This window comes from Heptranchias perlo, unplaced genomic scaffold, assembly GCF_035084215.1.
Source record: "Heptranchias perlo isolate sHepPer1 unplaced genomic scaffold, sHepPer1.hap1 HAP1_SCAFFOLD_122, whole genome shotgun sequence".
In the NCBI taxonomy this organism is placed as follows: Eukaryota; Metazoa; Chordata; class Chondrichthyes; order Hexanchiformes; family Hexanchidae; genus Heptranchias; species Heptranchias perlo.
The window spans coordinates 1,124,803-1,148,884 of NW_027138451.1; the positions used below are offsets into that span (position 1 = coordinate 1,124,803).

General features: G+C 49.4%; 1 protein-coding gene across 2 annotated transcripts; it reads right to left on the bottom strand.

Annotated features, from left to right (window-relative positions):
* Positions 1-614: 614 nt before the first annotated feature.
* On the bottom strand, positions 615-16,081 carry LOC137308142 (beta-1,3-galactosyltransferase 5-like). 2 transcript variants are annotated; one of them, XM_067977032.1, is made up of 2 exons: positions 15,468-16,081; positions 615-2,870 (listed from the first exon to the last, which is right to left on the bottom strand). In XM_067977032.1, exons 1-2 carry the CDS (start codon positions 15,573-15,575, stop codon positions 1,932-1,934), a joined length of 1,047 nt encoding a protein of 348 aa, XP_067833133.1. In that variant the 5' UTR covers positions 15,576-16,081; the 3' UTR covers positions 615-1,931. The 2 variants fall into 2 exon arrangements, 1 of the variants encoding a protein (XP_067833133.1); XR_010959421.1 differs by lacking the exon at positions 615-2,870 and adding an exon at positions 5,085-5,656 and having other exon boundaries at positions 15,468-15,554.
* Positions 16,082-24,082: the final 8,001 nt, after the last annotated feature.

Consider the following 24,082-nt stretch of genomic DNA (forward strand, 5'->3'; position numbering starts at 1 on the left):
AACCACAGCTTCTCTACCCGAGCTGCGCTGAGCTGGTGGATGTGAGTCCAGTGTGATATTGGCCGCACACAATTTTTCTTTTATGATTCTTTCATGGGTTGTGGGCGTCGCTGGCAAGGCCACCATTTATTGCCCATCCGTAATTGCCCTTGAGAAGGTGGTAGTGAGCCGCCTTCTTGAACCGTTGCAGTCCGTGTGGTGAACGCCCGAGATACCACCCCGCGTGATACTGAGCCGAGCACAGTTCAGGAAGGGCCCAGGTAACATCCTCGGACCGTGCTGAGTTACCGATGGTTCGAGCCCAAGTGCCCCTCTGGTACTGTGAGAGGAATCACCCTGCCGTATTCTCACTGTAATTTCAAGCCTCGGTAGATGGTTGGGGTCCAAGTGCCGCTCTGGTCCTGTGAGAGGAATCACCCTGCAATATTCTCACTGTAATTTCAAGCCTCGGGAGATGGTTGGGGTCCAAGTGCCCCTCTGGTCCTGTGAGACGAATCACTCTGCTATATTCTCACTGTAATTTCGACCTGTTTAACTTCTCATTAACCCTGAGCTCTTTTGCTGTTGCAATGTTAGTTACCCGTGAACTTGATGGATCACTGGACACGCTTGAGTAAAGCAGACAGGCTTTAATTAAACACAACAACCCATTATCGGACAGAACCGCTCCCAGTGGACGGAGACCTCAGAAGAGGAAGGATTAAATTCCTATTAATAACTGCGGCGATATTATCCCCAAAAGTAACACGCGATGACGGTCCCTTAATCAGGAATCTTACAGATTCTGTGATCGTGCTACAGGGTGATCATGAAACCTCAATTTGAAGATCTACCCCATAATTATGTCGGCTTAAGGGGCACATTTGTTTAATATCGTTACAAGTAAGGAGAGAAAGGAAGTGACACAGACTGAGAGAGAAAATGAAAACGAAAACAAGGGAAGTGGTTGAGAGGGAAAGGGAGAGATGTCTGTGAATTGTGGGTGGAGCAGAGAGACACAGAGAGTCTGTTAGTGATGAGAGGAGCAGAGAGGCAAGGGGAATATGCGAGTTGGGAGAGGTTCAGAGAGATACAGGAAGTCTGCGAATGTGCAGAAGGGCAGGGAGACGCAGGGAGTCTGTGATTGGTGAGAGGAGGAGAGAGTCACGGAGTCAGTGAATGGTGAGAGCTGCAGAGAGAAAAGGGGAGTCTGTGAATGGGGAGAGGTGCAGAGAGACACGGGGAATCTGTCGGTGTGAGAGGAGAAGAGACACATTCAGTCTGAGTGTGTTGACAGGAGCAGAGAGAGACAGTTAAGCTGTGAATGGAGAGAGAAGCAGAGAGACATAGGGAATCTATGAATGGTGAGGGGGAGAGCAACACTGGGTGTCTGTGAATGATGAAAGGAACAGAGAGACACATGGAGTCTGTGAATAGTGAGGGAAGGAGAGAAACACAGGGAGTCTGTGAATGGTGAGAGCAGCACAGAGACATAGTGAATTTGTGAATGGTGAGAGCAGCAGAGTGACACAAGGAGTCCGTGAGTGGTGAAAGGAGCACTGATAGAGATAGAGAGAGTAGCAGAGAAAGACAGAGATGGAGTAAGGGAAATCCATCAATAGAAAAATATACTGGGAGAATGAGATTCAGAGTGAATAAAAGTTTACAGAGTCTTGAATAAAAGGGCGTACATAGAGTTCTCGACTAGGGTATTCATGATACCACAGCTCACCATGTTTCCCAGAATGGCACTAGCAGTCGGCCAGAGGTGCTGGGCCGCTTAATGATGGCACAGGGCAACTCGACCCCCTCTCTCTGTCCCACTGATGGTGATTGACCAGCAGCTCGAACACCCGAGGGAAACGTTCCACATCATCATCTTCATTCTACGTGCAGGCAAGATGGACCGATTGGCCTCCTTCTGTGCTGTCTGATTCCATGACTCTACAATTCTAAGAACATCCTGCATCTGTTGAGTCTTCCAGTTCTTTCCAATAGAGACGGTTCTCAAAAGGTCTAACCCAGTGTGAGGTCACTATGCTCCGAAATCTGCACACTGAAAATGGAACCTTGCCAGTGGAGAAGACTTCCCTGGAACTCAGGCTGACCTGGGAGACTTGAAGTTTGGCCAGGCACAACCCAACGAAAACATCTTCCAGTTTGAGGAAAGGAACATCCCTCGAAATATTCCAGATCGCTCCCGCCAAGTCACCGGAAAAGACATAACCTGTCCCAGAGCAAAATGTCGGATACTTTGAATGAGGATATTCCTCCTCACTAACATAAAATTTGCTATTTTTATCCCTTATTGGGCCCCAATTATAGAAGACAACTCCACTGAAGAAATTGTGCGTATTCTTCACCGACAGGAGCTGGGTCAGGTAATTGGTATTCACAAACATGTCTGAGTCTGTCTTCATGATGAAAACTGCTGAAGAGCAGAATCGATGAACCCATTCCATTCCCATTAACACTTTGATCGTCAGGTTGTAATAGGTGTCGGTGAAATTGCTCTGAATTATGTCCTTGTGGAGGTGATTTTCTCTCTCGATATCTGACTGGTGGGCACCATCGTAACCCAGGAGGAAATATGTACAAATCCGTCTCTCCCCAATCCGTCTGTCTTTGCCCCAGGTCTCCCGGATGGCGGCCCGTTCCTCCAGCTGCTCATGTCTCGTGGTCACCAGTGTGCACAAAAATGGAGGGTCGGTGTCGCACCGGGAGTCAGGAATCGCCAGGAAACCATGCAGTTGGCCTGAGGTGGATTCTGCATCCTTCTGAATGATACGTTGGGAATGATATACTCTAATTATCAAAATGTAAACCGGAATGAGTAGAGCAGATAGAGAGCAGAGCAGGAGCAGGTAGTATTTTAGCTTCCTGAGATTCATCTGCAAAACAAGGGCATCAGAATATGAATGGCCAATGTACACAATTAATCAGGAAAATTACTGAATTCAAACAAGAATATAGTTGAGCAAAATAAACAAAATAAAACTAAGGGCGATACAGAGTAAAGCTCCCTCTACACAGCCCCATTAAACACTCCCGGGGCAGGTACAGGGTTAGATACAGAGTAAAGCTCCCTCTAAACAGCCCCATTAAACACTCCTGGGGCAGGCACAGCACGGGTTAGATGCAGAGTAAAGCTCCTTCTGCGCTGTGCCATCAAACACTCCAAGGGGAGATACAGCACAGGGTAGATAAAGAATAAAGTCCCATCTGCACCGTCCTATGAAACACTCCCGGGGCACATAGAGCACGTGTTAGATACAGAGTAAAGCTTCCTGTACACTGTCCCATCAAACCCTCCCAGGGCAGATACAGCACAGGTACAGAGTAAAGCCCACACTTCTTGATATCTGTCACTTCCCCAAAACTCTTTCAGTCCAGCTTCGATCTTGTGCTGTGAATCTTGCAATTACACCCAGGTATCATGTTTGCGATTGAAAGCTCAGAAATACAAGCTCACAAAATTTTGAGAACAGGTCCCGTGATCCCTGAAAATACAGAATGACCTGCAGCCTGAATCCTACCGGCTCTGTGTCCCCCGCGCCCTCAGCATGTCGATGGCTTCGTTGAATGATGCTTTGGGGGCGTCCCAGAACAACCAATCACTCTTTCGTCCTGTGATCACGCCTGACACCCATAAAACAACGTTGGTTGCTCATTGCGACTGTATCTAAATTGCTCCGACTATCGATTCCCTGCAGGTATCTAATTCACCTTTGCTCCTCGCGTCCCTCCCTTTTTAAACATTATTTAACTTTTATGTGCACTGTTACACAGGTTCGAATTGCTATGAATTAACCCTGTCGATGCTGACTCTCACTGCGGTACTGGTTTCACGGGCACAGCTCGTGTTCTGATACAAGAGCCTTGTTCTTCGTTGCGGGGCCAGATGGTGAGTATTGGCAGGGTATTTTACCATGTATGGAGCATCACAGCTGGGCTCAATGAGGCCAAGGATGGATCCTGGGCTGTCCCACTCTGTGTGGCTCAGTAACACACAGGGTAAAATCAGCGAACATCAGCGGCCAAGGATGGACCCTGGGCCCTCCCGCTCTGTGTGGTTCAGTAACACACTGGATAAAATCAGCTAAAATCAGGGGACAAGGATGGATCCTGGGCCGTCCCGCTCTGTGTGGTTCAGTAACACACTGGATAAAATCAGCTAAAATCAGCGGAAAAGGATGAATCCTTCGCCGTCCCGCTCTGTGTGGCTCAGGAACACACTGGATAAAATCAGCCAACATCACAGGCCAACGATAGATCCTGGGCCGTCCCGCTCTGTGTCGCTCAGAAACACACTGGATAAAATCAGCTTTCATCAGAGGCAAAAGATGGCGACTCGTCCATCATTAATTAACCGGCTTCTGAAGTTACGCACTGATCCAACAGTGATCCAACCAACTTCCATTCTGGAGCTTCGGGCTCAGTTGCCAAATATCTCTGCACTTCGCTAAACTTAAATCAAAGGCTTCTGTACTCTATAGGGGCCAGTTCTGTTTCCAACAGCAAAGCAGTGCTTAAATTAATTTAAGTAACTGTAGTTTGAGAAGCACAAATTCGAACATACGGTGACGCTCCCACTTCAAGGCTCGCAGGAGGAGAAAGCCAGAGACAGTCTCTCGCATATTGTATCGAAGATTCTGAATCATGCCAGTCCATTAAAAAAGCCAATAGTTGTGACATGAGTTGGTAACTATTGCGTGGTAAGAGACAGAGAGTAGGGATAATGAAAATGCACTGTGATTGACGGGATGTGAGAAGTGATGTTCCCCAGGGTTTTGTACTGGAGCCGCAGCTTTTCACCATCTACATCAATGACTTAGATGAAGGACTATAGAGTTGTACATCGAAATTTGCAGATGACAAGGCGCAGTAATTAATGTAGATGAGAGGAAATACAAAATGACGTAGACGGGCTAAGTGAATGGGCATAACTTTGTTCGATGAAGTTTAATGTGGTGAAGTTTAAGGTGATCCATATCCACAAGAAATAAAAATCGGAACATTTTCTTAATTGCAAGAGACTAAGAATTGTGGAAGAGGAAAGGGATTTGGGTGTCCAGTTACACGTGACACTAATAGTTAGTGCACAGGTAAAAAAAAAAGAATCAGAGAGGATAATGGGATCATAGAACCAGACAGCACAGGCCACTCGGCCCATCGTGCCTGTGCAGGATTTTTGAAAGAACTAAGCAATTAATCACACTCCACAGCTCTTTCCTCTTAGCCCTGCAATTTTCCCCCATCAAGTATGTGTCCAATTCCCTTTTAAAAGTTACTGTTGAATTTGCTTAAACCACCCTTTCAGGAAGTGCAATCCAGCTCATCATAACTCACTGTGTAAAAAAATGTCTCCTCATCTCTCCTCTGGTTCTTTTGCCAATTATCTTAAACCTGTGTCCTCTGGTTACTAATCCTCCGACGAGTGTTCGTAGTTGCTCAACATTTACTCTATCAAAACCCCTCATATTTTGGACATCTCTATTAAATATTCACTTAACCTTCTCTGCTCCAAGGAGAACAACCCCAGCTTCTCCAGTCTCTCCACGTAACTGAAGTCCCTGATCACTGATTCCATTCTGGTCCATCTCCTCCGTACCCTCTCACGCCATCTGTCTCGAGCCCATCCGTCTGTCACCCATCCGTCTGCCCCGCGTCCGTCACTCTGCACAAGATAAGAGCTCATGATGTTGGGGGTAATATATTGGCATGGATAGAGGATTAGCCAAGTAACAGAAAACAAAGAGTCGGGATAAAAGTGTTATTTTCAAAATGGCAATCTGTAACTTGTGGGGTGCCGCAGGGATCATTGATATTTACAATATATATAAATGACTTGGATGAAGGAACAGAATGTCTTGTGGCCAAATTTGCTGATGATACAAAGATTGGTGGAAAAGCAAGTTGCGATAAGGTCACAAAGTGTCTGCAAAGGGATATTGATTGCTTAAGCAAATTGGCAAAAAATGGCAGATGGAATATAACGTGGGAAAATGTGAAGTCATCCACTTTGGGAGGAAAAATAAAAAATCTAAATATTATTTGAATGGAGAAATATTACAAAATATTTTTTACAGAGGGATCTATGTGTCCTCGTACATGAAACACAAAACATCAACATACAGGTGCAGCAGATAATCCGGAAGGCGAACGGAATATTGGCCTTTATTTCTCGGGGCATGGAGTATAAAATCAGGGAAGTCATGCTACAACTGTACAGGATGTTGGTGAGACCACACCTGGAGCACTGCGTACAGTTCTGGTGCCCTTATTTAAGGTAGGACATAATTGCATTGGAGGCAGTTCAGAGAAGTTTCACTCGATTGATTCTGAGCATGGAACGGTTGTCTTATGAGGAAAGCTTGAACAACTTGGGTCCATAATCATTGGTGTTTAGAAGAATGAGAGAAGGTCTTATTGAAACATACAAGATTCTGAGGGGACTCGATTGGGTAGATGCTGAGAAGAAGTTACCCCTCATGGGGTATCTAAAACTAGGGGCATAATTTCAGGATAAGGGGTCGCCCGTTTAAGACGGAAATGAGGAGGAATTTCTTCTCCCAGAGGGTCGGGAATGTTTGGAATTCTTTACCCATAAAAGCTGTGGAGGCTGAGTCATTGAATGCATTCAAGGCTGAGTTCGACAAATTTTTGATCAGCAAGGGAGTCAAAGGATCTGGGGAAAGGGTGGGAAAGTGGAGTTGAGGTAAAAATCAGATCAGCCATGATCTCACTAAATGGCGGAGCAGCTTCGAGGGGACGAATGGCCTACTCCTGCTCCTTTCTCTTATGGGCTTATAGTCTCCCCATCGGTCTCTCTCCATCCGTCGTCCCCATCCATCTCCCCACAATCCATCTCAACCTAATCCATCTCTCCCCATCCACATCTCCCCCATCTACCTCTCCTCTTCCATCTCTCCCCAACCGCATCTCCCCCATTGATCTCACCACAATCCCTCTCTCCCCATCCGTCTCTCCCCATCCCTCTCTCCCCAACTGCCTCTCTCCATCTTTCTTTCCCCATCCGTCTCTCCCCATCCGTCTCTCCCAATCCGTCTCTCCCCCATCCGTCTCTCCCCCATCCGTCTCTCCCCCATCCGTCTCTCCCCCATCCGTCTCTCTCCATCTTGCTCACCCCCTTCCGTCTCTCTCAATCCGTCTCCTCAATCCGTCCAATTCCATCTGCATCTCTCCATCCATCTTTCCCCATCTGTCTTTCCAATAAGCCTCTCCCTCATCCGTCCCTCCGATCCTTCTCTCCCCATTCGTCTCTCTCCATCCATCTCTCCGCATCCATCTCTCTCCACCCGCCTCTCACACTACGTCTCTCGCCATCTGTCTCTCCCCATCTATCTCTTATTCAGCCGCCTCTCCCTATCCACCTCTCCTCACCCATCTCTCCCCATCCATCTTTCCACAATCCATCTCTCCTTTATCCATCTCTCGCCCACCTGTCTCTCTCCATCCGTCTTTCCCATCCGTCCTTCCTCGTCCGTCTCTCCCCATCTGTCACTCCTCATCTTCTCTCCCCATCCCCCATTCCCCATCTGGCTCTCCCCCAAACATCTCACCCACACCCGTCTCAACTCCATCCGTCTCTCCAATTCATCTCTCCCCACCCATCCCATCCCATTCATATCTCCCCATCCGTCTCTCACCAATCCGTCTCTCAACAATTCGTCTCTCCGTCATCCATCTCTCACCCATCCACTTGCCACTTTTTTGCCCGGCTGAGCGGTCCATTGATATCTTCCTGCAGTCCACAGCTTTCCTCCTCACTATCAACCACACGGCCGATTGTTGTATCATCTGCAAACTTCTTAATCATGCCCCCTATATTTAAGTCCAAATAATTAATATACAGCGACAGTCAGTATCTGTGGTGGTGGGAGGAGGGAGAATGGAAAGTTCAATATAAAGTAATCACTAATGTTCCCAGAGTTACTGTTAAATGTGAAGGGTCAAACTTGGTTGCTTTTCACTAAAGCCCCTCTCGGGGGAGCGATTGTTTTTTAAGTACAGGTGCCACCTCCATGTGGCAGGGAATATTTCATCTCAGCGTTCGTTGAACCTTGAAGCACAGGAGGCGGCCATTCAGCCCATCGTGCGTGTGTCGTTTCATTGAAAGAGCTATCCAATTAGTCCCATTCCCCTCCTCTTTCCGCATAGCTCTGCCAAATTTTGCCCTTTATGATTTTATCAAATTTATTCTCAAAAGTCACCATTGAATCTGCGTCCACCCCCTTTTATGCTGTGTATTCCAGATCATAACATCTCGCTGCAGAAAAAAAAAATCCACATCATCTCCCCGCTCTGATTCTTCGGTCAATTAGTTTAAATCTGTGTCCTCAATGACCTACCTCACTGTGGAAACAATATCGCCTTCTGAACTACATCAAAACCCACTGTATAAAACCACCACAGCAGGACTCGAATCAGCAATCGTCTGATAACACCACAATTCAGCACCAAAGATTAGACACCTTATCCATTAGGCCATAAGGCCACTGACGAGTTTTAAAAAAAAACTGTATTGAAGAGAATTCTGAGCAGTTTCAGGGCCATTGGTCTCCAGGATGAAATTTCTCCTCATCTCAGTCCTGAATGACCGACCCCTTATTCTGAGACTGTTACCACTGATTCTAGATTCCCCAGCCAGGGGGAAACATCCTCCTTGCATCTACCCCGTTGAGCCCTGTAAGGATTTTGCATGTTTCAATTAGATCACCTCTCATTCTTCGAAACTCTATAGAATATAGGCCTGGTCTACTCAATCTCTTCTCATACGACAATCCCGGCATCCCAGGAATCAGTCTGGTGAACCTTCGTTGCATTCCATCTATGGCAAGTATAAGCTTTCTGAGGTCAGGAGACCCAAACTGTACACAATACTACAGGTGCGGTCTCACCAAGGCCCGATATAATTGCATTAAGATATTTTTACTCTTGTACTCAAATTCTCCTCTGATAAAGGCCAACATAATATTTTCATTACTAATTGCTTGCTGCACCTGCATGTTTGCTTTCAGTGACTCATATACAAGGACACCCAGGTCCCTTTGAACATCAACATTTCCCAACCTCTCACCATTTAAAAATACTCCACATTTCTGTTTTTCCTACCAAAGTTGGATAACTTCACATTTTCCACATTATATTCAATCTGTCATGTTCCTGCCCACTCACCTAACCTGTCTATATCCCCCTGAAGCCTCTTTGCATCCTCCTCACAATTCACATTCCCACCCAGTTTTGTGACATCAGCAAACTTGGAAATATTACATTTGGTCCTCTCATATCCAAGTATCGATTCCCGCTGTTCCCCACTAGTAACATTCTGCCAACCTGAAAGACCCGTTTACTCCTACTCTCTGTTTTCTGTCTGTTTACTAATTCTCAATCCATGCCAATATATTACCCCAATTCCATGTGCTCTAACTTTGATCACCAACCTCCTGTGTGATACCTTATCGAAAGCCTTCTGAAAATCCAAATACACCAATCCACTGATTCCCTTATCTATTCTATTAGTTACATCCTCAAAGAACTCCAATAGGCTTGTCAAACATGCTTTTCCTTTCATAAATCCATGTTGACACTGTCAAATCCTATTATTATTAACTAAGTGTCCTGTTATCACATCCTTAGTAATAGATTCTAGCACTTTTCCTACAACTGATGTCGGGCTAACACGCTTGTAGTTCCCTGTTTCCTCCCTCTCTCCTTTCTTAAATTGTAGGGTTACATTTGCTACCCTCCAATCTGCAGGAACCATTCCAGAATCTGTAGAATTTTGGAAGATAACAACCAATGTCTCCACTATCTGTATGGTCACCTCTTTCAAAACCCTAGGATAGAGATCATCAAGTCCTTGGGATTTATCAACTTTCAGTCCCAATAATTTCTCTAATACTATTTTTTTAATATTACTAATTTCTTTCAGTTGCTCATTTGCGCCAGACCCTTGGTTCACTAGTATGTCTGGAAGGTTTTTTGTGTCTTCTTCAGTGAAGACAGACACAAACATTTATTTCATTTCTCTGCCATTTCCATATTCCCCATTTTAAATTCTCCCGTCTCTGTCTATAACGGGTCCACGTTTGCCTCCGCCAATCGTTTCCTTTTTACATACCTATAGAAGATTTTACAGTCCGTTTTTTATGTTTCTCGCTAATTTACCCTCATATTCTATTTTCCCTTTCTTTATCAATTTCTTGGTTCTCCATTGCTGACTTCTATAATGTTCCCAATTCTCAGGTTTACTGCTTTTTCTGACAAGTTCATATGCCTCTTTCTTTGATTAAATACTAACTTTAATTTCTCTCCTTAGCCACGGTTGGACCACATTTCCTGTTGGGTTTTTGTGCCTTAAGTGAATATATATTCGTTGAAAATTATGTATTAATTCTTTAAATTTTAGCCATTGCCTCTCTACCGTCGTACCTTTTAATGTAGTTCCCTACCCAACAACAGCCATCTTGCGTCTCAATCCTTTGCAGTTTCATTTATTTCGATTTAAGACCCTAGTTTCGGATTGAATTACATTACTTTCAAAAATAATGAGGAATTATATCATAGTATGGTCACTCATCCCTAAGGGCTCATTTACAACAAGATTATTAACTAACCCATTCTCATTGCACGATACTAGATCTAAAAAAGCCAGTTCCCTAATTGGTTCCTCAACATAGTAATCTAATGTAAGGAGTCGCACAATACCACGTTATAGTCCAATAGCTTTATTTGAAATCACAAGCTTTCGGAGGCTTCCTCCTTCGTCAGGTGCCTCCGAAAGCTTGTGATTTCAAATAAAGCTGTTGGACTATAACCTGGTGTTGTAAGACTCCTTACATTTGTCCACCTCAGTCCAACACTGGCATCTCCACATAATAGTAATCTAAAAAAATCATCTCCTTTACATTCTAGGAATTTGTCCCTCACAATATGAGTGCTAATTTGGTTTGCCCAATCTATATGTAGATTAAAGTCTCCGATGATTACTGTATTGCCCTTGTTGCATGCTCTTCTAATGCCCTGCTTTATACCGTGCCCTGCATTACGACTACTGTTTGGTGGCCTGTAAACAACTCCCACCAATATTTTCTGCTCCTTGCTGTTTCTTAGCTCCACCCAAACTGATTCTACATCTGGATCTTCTGAGCCAAGAACCTTTCTCATTATTGGACTGATCTCATCCTTTATTAACAGCGCCACCCCACCTCCTTTTCCCTTTTGCCTGTCCATCCTAAATGTCGAATATTCTTGAATGTTCAGTTCCCAGCCTTGGTCACCCTGCAGCCATGCCTCTGCAATGGCAATTGGATCATACCCATGGATCTCTATTAGTGCCGTCAATTCAACTACCTTGTTGCGAATGTTGCGTGCTATCAAATAAAGTGCCTTTAATTATGCCTTTTTAACATTATTTCCAATTTTTTTCTTATTTGCTTCCGCTGCCTTCCAATTTCACTTACTACTTTCGTGTCTTCCACGTCCAGCTTTGTTACTCTCCCTTCTGAATCGCCTCTAGTTTACTATCCCCCTGCCAAGTTAGTTCATTCCATCCCCAATAGCACGAGCAATCCTCCCCGCATTGATATTGGACCCAGCCCCATTGAGGTGCATCCCATCCGGCTTGAACAGGTCCCACCTCCCCTAGAACCGGTCGCAATGCTCCTCGAAACTAAAGTTCTCCCTCCTGCACCATCTCTCCACCCACGCATTCATCTGCTCTCCTCCTATTTCTATACTCATTAGCGTGTGGCACTGGGAGTAATCCGGAGATCAGTACACTTGAGATCCTGCTTGTTAATCTCTTTCCTAACTCCTTAAACTCTGTCTGCAGGACCTCATCCCTCTTTCTACCTATGTCAGTGGTACCGATATGTACCACGACATCTGGCTGTTCACCATTCCCCCCCTCCCGCCCAGAATGTTCTGCAGCTGCTCAGTGACATCCATGACCCTGGCACAAGGGAGGCAACATACAATCCTGCAATCACGTTTACAGCCGCAGTAACGCCTGTCTGCTCCCCTAACTATGGAATCCCCTCTCAGTATTTCTCACTTGTTCTTTCTCCTACCCCTTCCCCCTGTACAGCTGAGCCTCCCATGGTGCTGTGGACATGGCTCTGGCTGCACTCCCCAGAGGAACCCTCTTCACCACCAGTATTCAGAACTGAACACTGGTTGGAGAGTGAGATGCCCACAGGGAATTTCTGCACTACCTGCCTGGCCCTCCTTGTCTGTTTGGCGATCACCCAGTACCTCTCAGCCTGCACTTTCTTAAGCTGCGGGCAGTCCCCTTCCTGAAACGTGCCATCCACGTCGCTCCCAGCCTCGTGATTACACCGTGGTGACGCCAGCTGCTGCTCAATTTCTAAAATCCTGAGCTCAATCTCCTTCAGCTGACGACACTTCCTGCACCGACAGTTGTCCAGGACACGGGAAACGCCCTGGAGTTCCCACATAGCACAGGCCGTGCATTCGACCGGTGTGAGCTGCCCTGACACACCATGGCTTATTTGTTTGTTTACCAAACATAACAAAAATAAATTAAGACTTAAAAAAAATACTCAATACCAAAAGAAACGCTCACCAACTACCAGCCAATCTGTTCCATTCCCTGTTATTTTTTTTTCTCTTTCTATATTTTTCTTTTTTTGTGTTTATAGGCCACCCTTTTATAAGAAGGGAGGGTTTAGGGTGTGATTATGTGCAGGAAAAACCAAAAGAAACCAAAACAAGTGTCAAATTAAAATTTATTATGCTGGTCCAGGATGCCCTCCAGTCCCTGCGGTGCCCACCGGTCGCGGACAAACTCAAGCGTTCCGGTAAACACCGCGAGCTCCATCTCCGGAGCCACCCAGGCGCGGAGAATTCCGCGGAAGAGAGGCAGACAGTCCGAGCGACCGCCCCCACGGGCCACGCCCAACCTGGACCTGTGGATAGCCACCTTGGAGAGGCCCAGAAGCAGGCCCACGAGGACGTCCAGCGATCTGATCGCCCCCCTCCTCCTCACCGGGTGGGCAAACATCAGGAGCGTGGAACTGAAGTGCAGCCAGAACTTGAGGAGCAGCCCCCTTAAATAATCAAACAGGGGCTGCAGCCTCCCACACGCAGTGAAAAAATGAAACGCGGACTCGTCCAGGCCGTAGAAAGTGCAGGCGGCCTGGGAGTCCGTTAACTGGCGTAACCGCTTATTGGACATGACTGCTAAATGCAACACTCTCCACCCCAGATCCCCAATGGCACACGGGAGGATCCCCGAGTAGAGAGCCTTTCACTCGGGACCCCCGCCTCTGCCAGACGGCAGGATGGTACGCCAGGGCGTGTCCCGGCGAGAGAAGAGGGCGAGGAAGTGGAGACTGTGCAGGAGCAGCCCGTAGAGGAAATCCCTCCGTGCAGAGCGAAATGGAACGGAGGGAATTTCCGAGAGATGGCTCAAGTTGTGGGGCACGGCCCCCAGAGTGAGGATTCGGGGCCTGACGCCGATGAGGAATTCCGTCCGGACGGGGGTCAGATCGGACGGGATAGCTCCACGTGCTTGAGCCTCCTCCACACCCAGAGTGGAGTCATGGCCGACTGCCACTTTCAACGCCCGGATTACGGCGGCCGCGTCCCCGACACTCAACGAGGACATCCGGGAAGCCAGCATGTCCAGCGCCATCCAGCCCGCCCCTCCGCCATCAAGGACGTCCCAGACTCTGGTTACCTCACCGGCAAGTGCCATGCGCTCTATCTGCTGCGTGCGGCCGAAGCCGACACCTGGAGGAACGGATTCCTGAGCAGCAGCTCCTGCAGGACGGCCGCTAGCCCCGATGGGCGAGAGCACCGGCGGGAGGCAACCATATTCCAGACCCTGATCAGATCCTGGTAAAAGACAGGCAGCTCCTGCAATGACGTGCGGCCGCCCGGCAACATGATAAACAGGAGCTGCGTGTCGTAATTCAGGCCGTGCAGCCGGTGGAAGAAATACGTCGCCAGCGCACGCCTTCGAGGAGAATCGTGAACGTACAGGTATCGCTGCAGGGTCTGAAGGCAGAAAGTCGCCACCCGGGTGTGGACGCACACCAGCCCCTGACCGCCCTCCCGAAGCGGGAGACTCAGGGCCGCAGCAGCGACCCAGTGTATCCCTTTGGCCCAGAAGAAGTCGATGAGCTTCTCCTGAATCTTGGCGACAAACTCAGGAGGAGGGATCAAAGTGAGCAACCGGTACCACGACATGGCGGCCACCAGCTGGTTTATGACCAGCACTCGACCCCTGTAGGATAACACTCGGAGCAGTCCTGTCCAGCGTGCTCAGCGAGTGGTGACTTTGGCCTCCAGCTCTTGCCAGTTCGCCAACCAGGCTACCTTGGCAGGGCTAAGATAGACTCCCAGGTACCGGAGGTGCGTGGTGCTCCAGGCAAAAGGCCGTAGCTCCACCGGCAGGGAGTCCGCCCGCCACTGACCCACCAGGAGTCCAGAACATTTCTCCAAGTTGATCCTGGTGCAGGACTTTGCAGAGTACACCTTTTGGCACGCGTGCATCGTTCGCAAGTCAACGGGATCCGTGACCACGAGGAGCACGTCGTCGGCGTAAGCCGAAAGGATGACCTCCATGCCCGGCTCGCACAGAGCCAGTCCCGACAACCTCTTCCGCAAGAGGAGCAGGAAAGGCTCCACGCAGACGATGTATAATTGGCCGGACATGGGGCATCCCTGATGCACTCCTCTCCCGAAACGAAGGGACGCCGTCAAGGATTCGTTAACCTTAATCAGACACTCCGCGGCGGCGTATAGAAGTCGGATCTGGCCGACGAAATGTGACCTGAACCCGAAAGCGCACAGATCCCGAATAAGTACTCGTGAACCACCCTGTCGAACGCCTTCTCCTTATCCAGGGAAAGGAAGGCGAGCCTCAGACCAGCCCTCTGGGAATGATGGATCAGGTCCCTGACCAAGTGGATGTTATCGTGGATCTTCCGGCCCGGGACCGTGTCGGACTGGTCTGGGTGGTTCATGTGGGCCAGCACGGTGCCAAGGCGAGCAGACATCGCCTTGGTGAAGAACTTATAATCCGTGCTGTGGAGGGAGACCGGGCGCCAGTTTTTAAGGTGACGGAGATCCCCCTTCCTTTGCAATAGGTCGACGACCGCCCTGCGCCACGAAACGGGCATCTGCCCGGTCGCCAGACTTTCCCCCAGGACCCGCGCGGAGTCGCCCCCCAGGACGTCCCAAAAGGCCCTGAGGAACTCCACGGTCAGCCCGTCCAGCCCTGGGGAAATTCCCTCTGGAGAGCTGGTGGACGGCATCGGTCAACTCTGGCAGACGCAGCAGAGCATCCCTGTTAATTTACAGTTGTATTAGCCTGGTCAATAAACTAATTTAAGTTATTAAAATTAATAAACTCACAGCGGATTTACGCTTCCAGCTTTTAATTTGATTTTACCCAATTCCCTAACTTCCAGGTAAAAAAAAACTGCAAAACTTACCAGCCAATCGCCCACCTGCTGTCCTGTGACGTCACTCCTTGTTTTTGGCTGATTCGGGCCAGCGTGAGTCATACACTGCGCACGCGCAGTCGGCAGGTAACGGCGCATGGGCACAAGACGCAGGCCCGCAACGGAAACTCCGGTCCGCGCATGCGCCGTAGATATTTAGACTGCGACAGGAAGCGGGGTCTTTTCTCGTCTCACTGACTGGGCCCGCTCCCGCCGCCTCAAGTGAGTTTCGGCCTTCGAGCAGTGGCATTTATTTCGCTCCTATGGTGCCTACGCCGCTCCACTCGTTCCGCTCTCGCCGCCTCCGCTCCTCATGAATCTAGGCCTTCAAGCCGGGGCTTTTATTTCGCTCCCTCTGCCGCTCCACAAGTTCGGCTTTCGCCCCCTCCGCTGCTCATTGCGTGCAGGCCTTCAAGCCGGGGCATTTATTTCGCTCCCTCTTCCGCCTCCGCCGCTCCACTAGTTCCGCTCTCGCCGCCTCCGCTGCTCAATGAATGTAGGCCGTCAAGCCGTGGCTTTTATTTCGCTCCTTCTGCCGCCACCGCCGCTGCACTCGGTCCGCGCCGCCGCCTCCGCCGCTCCAAAGTACGGGCGGAAATTGGGGAGGTACTGGCCATAATCGTCCAAACATCTGTGGTTACGGGGGTGGTGCCAGAGAGGACTGGAGAATTGCAAACGTTACATCCTTTTTCAAAAAAGAGAATTGGATACAGACTTGAAAGGAAACATTTACAGGGCTGCGAGGAAAGGGCAAGTGAGTGGGACTCGCTGCATTGCTCTTGCAGAGAGCTGGCGCGGACACGATGGGCCGAATGGCCTCCTTCCGTGCTGTAACCTTTCTATGATTCCATGACATCGAATGATCCGGGACTGACAGCACATCCCTTTCAAACAGAGAAAGACACAGAACTCTCTCACTCTCTCTGTCTCTCACTCTGTCTGTCACTCTCTCTGTCTGTCTGTCACTCTCTCTGTCTGTCTGTCACTCTCTCTGTCTGTCTGTCACTCTCTGTCTGTCTGTCACTCTCCCTGTCTGTCACTCTCCCTGTCTGTCACTCTGTACTTGTATCACTCTGCACTTGTGTCACTCTGTACTTGTGTCACTCTGTACTTGTTTCACTCTATACTTGTCTCACTCTGTACTTGTCTCCCTATCAGTCTGTCCCTGTCGTTATCTTTCCCCTCTCTTTCTTTCTGTCTCCGTCTATCTCTCTCTCTCTCTGCCTCCCTCTCGCTGTCTGCTGGTGTCTCTCTCTCTTTACATTTCCACCTCCCTGTCCCTCTTTGTCTGCTTTTCTCGCTCATACTGTTTCAATTTCTTTGTCCCGCTCTCTGCGTCCCGTCTCTCTTTCTCTGCTCTCTATCTCTGTTTCTATGTCTATTTGTGCGTCTCTATCTCCATCTTGCCTCCGTCTCTTTTTCACTTTCTGTGCTCTCTGTCTCACCCGCTTGTCTCTGTCTCTATCTATCACTGTCCCACTATCCCTTTACCCTTCCATTTTGCCGCTCTTTCTCTCTCCTATTTTCTGTTTCTCTCTCTCCCCTCTGTCTCCTTCAATTTATATTTCTCCCTATCTTTCTCGCTGTGTCTTTATTTTAAATTCACATTCGTGCATCTGCTCAATTCTTTCTCTGTCCTGCTCTTTGTCTTTCTTTGTCTATTTTGTCGCTCTCTCTCTCCCTCCACACACTGTCTGTACTCTCTGTATGAACTCTATCACTCTCACTTTGTCTTTTTCTCAGTCTCTCCGTTTTGTCTTTCCCTCTTTCACTGTCTCAACCCTGTCACCCTCGCTGATCTCTCTGTCTCACTCTGTCTCTCTCTGAATCTGTCAAATGCTGTCTCGCTTTGTGCCCGTGCATGTCACTGTCTCTTTCTCTCTCACTGTCTCTCTGTCTGTGTCTCACTATTTTTCTCTTTCTGTCTCTCTCCGCCTCCCTCTCTCTCCGCCTCCCTCTCTCTCCACCACTCCTTGTCTTTCTCACTCTCATTGAATCCCCTCTGCCCACTCCCTGCTCTGTCTCTTTCTCTTTATCCATCCACCTCTATCTCTATCGCTATTTCTCTGTCTGTCTCTTTCTCTCACTCTCTTTTTCTGTTGATCATTACAGGTTTGTTTCCTCAACCTGCACAGCCTCTCTGTTTCTCTCTGCCTCTCTCCCCTTCTCTCTAAAGAATCTGTCTCTTTCTCTCTTTGTCTCGCTCTCTGCCCCACTCTCTGTCTGTGTGTGTGTGTCGCTCCTTCTGTCTCTTTGTGTCGTTGTCTGTCTCTCTGTTGATCTGTCTCCGTCTGTGTTTCTGTCTCTGTTTGACTCTCTCTCACTCTCTGCCCCTCTGTCTCTCACTCTCTGCCCCTGTCTCTCTCTCTCTCTCTCTGCCATCTGTGTGTGTCTCTCTCTCTGCCCTTTGTGTGTGTCTCTCTCTCTGCCCTCTGTGTGTGTGTCTCTCTCTCTGCCGTCTGTGTGTGTGTGTCTCTCTCTCTGCCCTCTGTGTGTGTGTGTCTCTCTCTCTGCCCTCTGTGTGTGTGTCTCTCTCTCTCTGCCCTCTGTGTGTTTCTCTCTTTCTGCCCTGTGTGTGTGTCTCTCTCTCTCGGCCCTTTGTGTGTTTGTCTCTCTCTCTCTGCACTCTTGGTGTGTATCTCTCTATCTCTGCCCTCTCTCTCTCTCTCTGCCCTCTTTGTGTCTCTCTCTGCCCCTGTGTGTGTGTCTCTCTCTCTGCCCCTGTGTGTGTGTGTCTCTCTCTGCCCCTGTGTGTGTGTGTCTCTCTCTGCCCCTGTGTGTGTATGTCTCTCTGCCCCTGTGTGTGTGTCTCTCTCTCTACCCCTGGGTGTGTGTCTCTGCCCCTGTGTGTGTGTCTCTATCTGCCCCTGTGTGTGTGTGTCTCTCTGCCCTGTGTGTGTGCCTCTCTCTCTGCCCCTGTGTGTGTGTCTCTCTCTGCCCCTGTGTGCGTGTCTCTCTCTGCCCTGTGTGTGTGTCTCTCTATCTGTCCTGTGTGTGTGTCTCTCTCTGCCCCTGTGTGTGTGTCTCTCTCTGCCCCTGTGTGTGTCTCTCTCTCTGCCCCTGTGTGTGTCTCCTTCTCTGCTCCTGTGTGTGTCTCTCTCTCTGCCCCTGTGTGTGTCTGTCTCTGCCCCTGTGTGTGTGTGTGTGTCTCTGCCCCTGTGTGTGTGTCCATCTCTGCCCCTGTGTGTGTGTCTCTCTCTGCCCCTGTGTGTGTGTCTCTCTCTGCCCCTGTGTGTGACTCTCTCTCTGCCCCTGTGTGTGTGTCTCCCTGTGCCCCTGTGTGTGTGTCTCTCTCTGCCCATGTGTGTGTGTCTCTCTCTGCCCATGTGTGTGTGTCTCTCTCTGCCCCTGTGTGTGTGTCTCTCTCTGCCCCTGTGTGTGTGTCTCACTCTGCCCCTGTGTGTGTGTCTCTCTCTGCCCCTGTGTGTGTGTCTCCCTGTGCCCCTGTGTGTGTGTCTCTCTCTGCCCCTGTGTGTGTGTCTCTCTCTGCCCCTGTGTGCGTGTCTCTCTCTGCCCCTGTGTGTGTGTCTCTCTCTGCCCCTGTGTGTGTGCCTCTCTCTGCCACTGTGTGTGTGTCTCTCTCTGCCCCTGTGTGTGTGTCTCTCTCTGCCCCTGTGTGTGTGTCTCTATCTGCCCCTGTGTGTGTGTCTCTCTCTCACCCTGTGTGTGTGTCTCTCTCTGCCCCTGTGTGTGTGTCTCTCTCTGCCCCTGTGTGTGTGTCTCTCTCTGCCCCTGTGTGCGTGTCTCTCTCTGCCCCTGTGTGTGTGTCTCTCTCTGCGCCTGTGTGTGTGTGTCTCTCTCTGCCCCTCTCTCTGCCTGCCCCTCTCTCTGCCCCTGACTCTATCTCTGCCCCTGTCTCTCTCTCTATCTCTGCCTCTCTCTCTCTCTCTCTTCCCCTTTCTCTCTCTCTCTCTGTGCCCCTTTCTCTCTCTCTCTCTGCCCATTTCTCTCTCTCTCTCTGCCCCTTTCTCTCTCTCTCTCCCCCTTTCTCTCTCTCTCTCTGCCCCTTTCTCTCTCTCTCTCTCTGCCCCTTTATCTCTCTCTCTCTCTGCCCCTTTCTCTCTCTCTCTCTGTCCTTCTTGCTCTGTCTCTTCCTCTCTAGGTGTCCTGAGTCTCTCTCTCTCTCCATCTCTATCTCTCTCTGTCTCTTTCTCTCCAGCTGTCCTTTGTCTCTCTCTCGCTCTGCCTCCATCTCTCTCCCCCTCTATCTGTCTCTCTCTCCCCCTCTATCTGTCTCTCGCACCCCCCTCTATCTGTCTCTCTCACCGCTCTCCATCTGTCTCTCTCACCCCCCTCTATCTGTCTCTCCCACCCCCCTCTATCTGTCTCTCTGAACCCCACAATATCTGTCTCTCTCCCCCCCACAATATCTGTCTCCTTCCCCCCACAATATCTGTCTCCCTCACCCCCACAATATCTGTCTCCCTCCCCCCCCCCCCCACAATATCTGTCTTCTTCCCCCCGATAATATCTGTCTACTTCCCCCTCGATGTGTCTCTCTTCCCCCCCCCCTCGATGTGTCTCTTTTTCCCCCCTCGATGGGTCTCTCTTCCCCCCCTCGATGTGTCTCTCTCCCCCCCCCCTCGATGTGTCTCTCTACCCCCCTCGATGTGTCTCTCTACCCCCCCTCGATGTGTCTCTCTACCCCCCCTCGATGTGTCTCTCTAACCCCCCCCTCGATGTGTCTCTCTGCCCCCCCTCGATGTGTCTCTCTGCCCCCCCTCGATGTGTCTCTCTACCCCCCCCCCTCGATGTGTCTCTCTAACCCCCCCGCAATGTGTCTCTCTACCCCCCCTCTCGATTTGTCTCTCTACCCCCCCCCCCTCGATGTGTCTCTCTACCCCCCTCGATGTGTCTCTCTAACCCCCTCGATGTGTCTCTCTTCCCACCCCCACCCCCATGTTGTGTCTCTTTTCCCACCCCTCTGTCTGTCTCTCTCACTTACCACCACCACCCCCCGCCCCCCTCTGTCTGTCTCTCTCCCTTTACCACTCCATTCAGTAATGCCTCCTGCTGGAAAGTGCGGCAGGTGCTGACACCGAGTGTCTCTTGTGATGCAGGAGATACAGCCTTTGGCGCGCCGTGTCAGTGAGGCAGCCTGGGTCTTTGAGGCCCGTCCCTCAGCGACAGTCGGTACCTGTAGGTGGTTGGAGGAGGAAGAAAGAAAACATCAATATAAAGTGAATAGTTAATGTTACTGTAAAATGTCGAGAGCCAAACATGGCTGCATTTAATCAACAGTCCTCTGGGAGGAGCGGGAATATTTTAGGCAACGGTGCCATCTTCTGGTAGCACGCAGTATTGCACCTTAGTGTACGCTGAATCTTCCAGCACAGGAGGAGGCCATTCAGCCCATCGTGCCTGTGTCTGCTCTTTGAAAGTGGTATCCAATTGGTCCCACTCTCTTGTTCTTTCCCCATAACCCTGCAATTTTCTCCCCGACAAGTAATTATCCAATTCCCTTTTAAAATCACCATTGAAACTGCTTCCTCCAGATGTGCATTCCAGATCATAACAGCTCGCTGCATAAATGAAGTTCCTCATCATCCCCCATCTCTGGTTTTTTGGCCAATAATCTTAAATCTGTGTCATCTGGTTACCGACCTACCTGCCAGTCGAAGCAATTTCTCCTTCTGAACTCTATCGAAACCCCTTTTAAATTTGAAGACTTCTAATAAATCTCCCCATAACCTTTTCTGCTCTTAGGAGACAAATCTCAGCTTTTCTGGTCTCTCCACGTCACTGAAGGCCACTATCCCTGGCTCTGTTCTCGTTAATTTCCCCTTAACCTTTTCTGCTCTAAGAGGGGCCTTGGTTTAACGTCTCAATCGAACGACGGCACCTCCGATGTTGGAGCAGTCCCTCGGTACTGGCAATGGGAGCGTCAGCCTGGATCATGGTCATAAGTCTCTGCAGTGGTGAATGAACCCTTGACCTATTCTGAGTGGCGGACTTCAATGTCCATCAACAAGAGTGGATTGGTAGCACCACTACTGACCGAGCTGTCCGAGTCCTGAAGGACACACCTGCCAGATTGAGCCTGCGACAGGTGGTGAGCGAAACAACACGAATGAAAAACCGACTTGACCTCGTCCTCACCAATCTACCTGTCGCAGATGCATCTGTCCATCACAGTATTGGTAGGAGTGAGCACCGCACAGCCCTTGTGGAGACAAAGTCCCGACTTCACACGGAGGACACCATCCAACGTGTTGTGTGGCACTACCACCGTAGGAAATGGGATAGATTCCGAACAAATCTAGCTGCTCAAAACTTGGCATCCATGAGGAAGTGTGGACCATCAGCAGCAGCAGAATTGTATTCCAGCACAATTTGTAATCTCATTGCCCGGCATAGACCTCACTCTACCATAAACCAACAAGCCAGGGGATTAACCCTGGTTCAATGAGGAGTGCAGAAGAGCAAGCAAGGAGCAGCACCAGTCGTACCTAAAAACGAGGTACCAACCTGATCTGATCAGACTACCCTGCAGAATCCCAGTCTCTCGGTCCTCCAGAAGCATTTAACGAAGTCCGGAATCAGTGAACATGTCTTTGGGTTTTAATCTGTAAATTAGGGAGTGTGACTGCTGCTCCCAGGAGTTGGGAGTTGAAGGCACCTGCATTCAGGTTTCGTTCGTCCTTGGGTTCGAATCCAGTCATTTACAAAGACAGTGCTTTCGGCTGGAGGTGATTTTTTGGCTTAGTTTTGTTTTATACGTTCATGAGATTTGGGCGTCGCTGGCGAGGCCGGCATTTATTGCACATCCCTAATTGCCCTTGAGAAGGTGGTGGTGAGCCGCCTTCTTGAACCGCTGCAGTCCGTGTGGTGATGGTTCTCCCACAGTGCTGTTAGGAAGCGAGTTCTAGGATTTTGACCCAGTGACGATGAAGGAACGGCGATATATTTCCAAGTCGGGATGGTGTGTGACTTGGAGGGGAACGTGCAGGTGGTGCTGTTCCCATGTACCTGCTGCTCTTGTCCTTCTCGGTGGTAGAGCTCTCGGGTTTGGGAGGTGCTGTCGCAGAAGTCTTGGCGAGTTGCTGCAGTGAATCCTGTGGATGGTGCACACTGCAGTCACATTGCGCCGGTGGTGAAGGGAGTGAATGTTTAGGGTGGTGGATGGATTGCCAATCAAGCGGGCTGCTTTGTCCTGGATGGTGTCGAGCTTCTTGAGTGTTGATGGAGCTGCACTCATCCAGGCAAGTGGAGAGTATTCCATCACACTCCTGACTTGTGCCTTGTAGATGGTGGAAAGGCTTTGGGGCGTCAGGAGTTGAGTCAATCGCCGAGAATACCCAGCCTTTGACCTGATCTTGTAGCCACAGTGTGTGTATATATATATATATATATATATATATATTATAGCTGGTCCAGTTATGTTTCTTGTCAATGGTGACCCCCAGGATGTTGATGGTGGGGGATTCGTCGATGGTAATGCCGTTGAATGTCAAGCGGAGTTTGTTAGACTCTCTCTTGTTGGAGATGGCCATTGCCTGGCACTTGTCTGGCGCGAATGTTACTTGCCACTTAGGAGCCCAAGCCTGGACGTTGCATAACCATCGCCGAATCCCCCACCATCAACATGCTGGGGGTCACAATTGACCTGAAACTTAACTAGACCAGCCACATAAATACTGTCGCTGCAAGAGCAGGTCAGAGGCTGGGTATTCTGTGGCAAGTGCCTCACTTTCTGATTCCCCAATGTCTTTCCACCATCTGCAAGGCACAACTCAGGAGTGTGATGGAATACTCTCCACTTGCCTGGATGAGTGCAGCACCAACAACAATCAAGAAGCTCGACACCATCCAGGACAATGCAGCTCGCTTGATTGGCACCCCATCCACCACCCTAAACATTCACTCCCTTCACCACCGGCGCACCGTGGCTGCAGTGTGGACCATCCACAGGTTGCACTGCAGCAACTTGCCAAGGCTTCTTAGAAAGCACCTCTCAAACCCGCGACCTCTAACACGTGGAAGGACATGGGCAGTAGGCAGAGGGGAACGACACCACCTTCACGTTCCCATGCCGGGGTTCCAGAACTGCCCGTTCAAGGAAACCTGAGAAGTCCATCAGGGGAAAACACGGAGGGGTAAGAGACAGAGGCAGAGATAGAGAGAAACATGCAAAGTAAAAAAGAGTAAAACTCACCAAGTTCTGTGACTGAGCAGAATTGAAGGTGCGGCTTAAACGAAATTCCATCTCATGTGGTGAAATCTTCCAGCTGAACATTGGGCTGGAGGATCTCTGAAGCTCTAAGAGAAGTAAGCGCTGCCTGGTACCGACAGACCTTATTTATTTGAGCATGTAACAGAATATTCCATTCCATGCGACACTGGCACAAGTACTGGAACAGGAAGGAACTGTACCATTGGAATGGACTGCTCCTGAACCGAGCTCGGTCCTGGGTCCTAGCGGAAAGCTAGGTCACAAGGACTTTAAACTAGTAAATGGTGGGGGGGGGGGGGGGGGGGGAGGGCTCAGGTTGAAAAGGTAGTATGAATAATGATTCTAAAACAAACGAAAGGGAAGAGAATGAAGTAGTGCTCAGAAATTACAGTTTAGGCACGACAGGTAATGGGAAATCTAAAAGATATAAAGT

Excerpts from the sequence above, each read along its gene's own strand:
- LOC137308142 (XM_067977032.1), bottom strand. The coding sequence starts at position 15,575 with ATGCGCCGTTACCTGCCGACTGCGCGTGCGCAGTGTATGACTCACGCT. Across the intron at positions 2,871-15,467 it reads AGCAGGTGGGCGATTGGCTG|ATGAATCTCAGGAAGCTAAA; the intron begins GTAAGTTTTGCA and ends CTTGTTTTGCAG.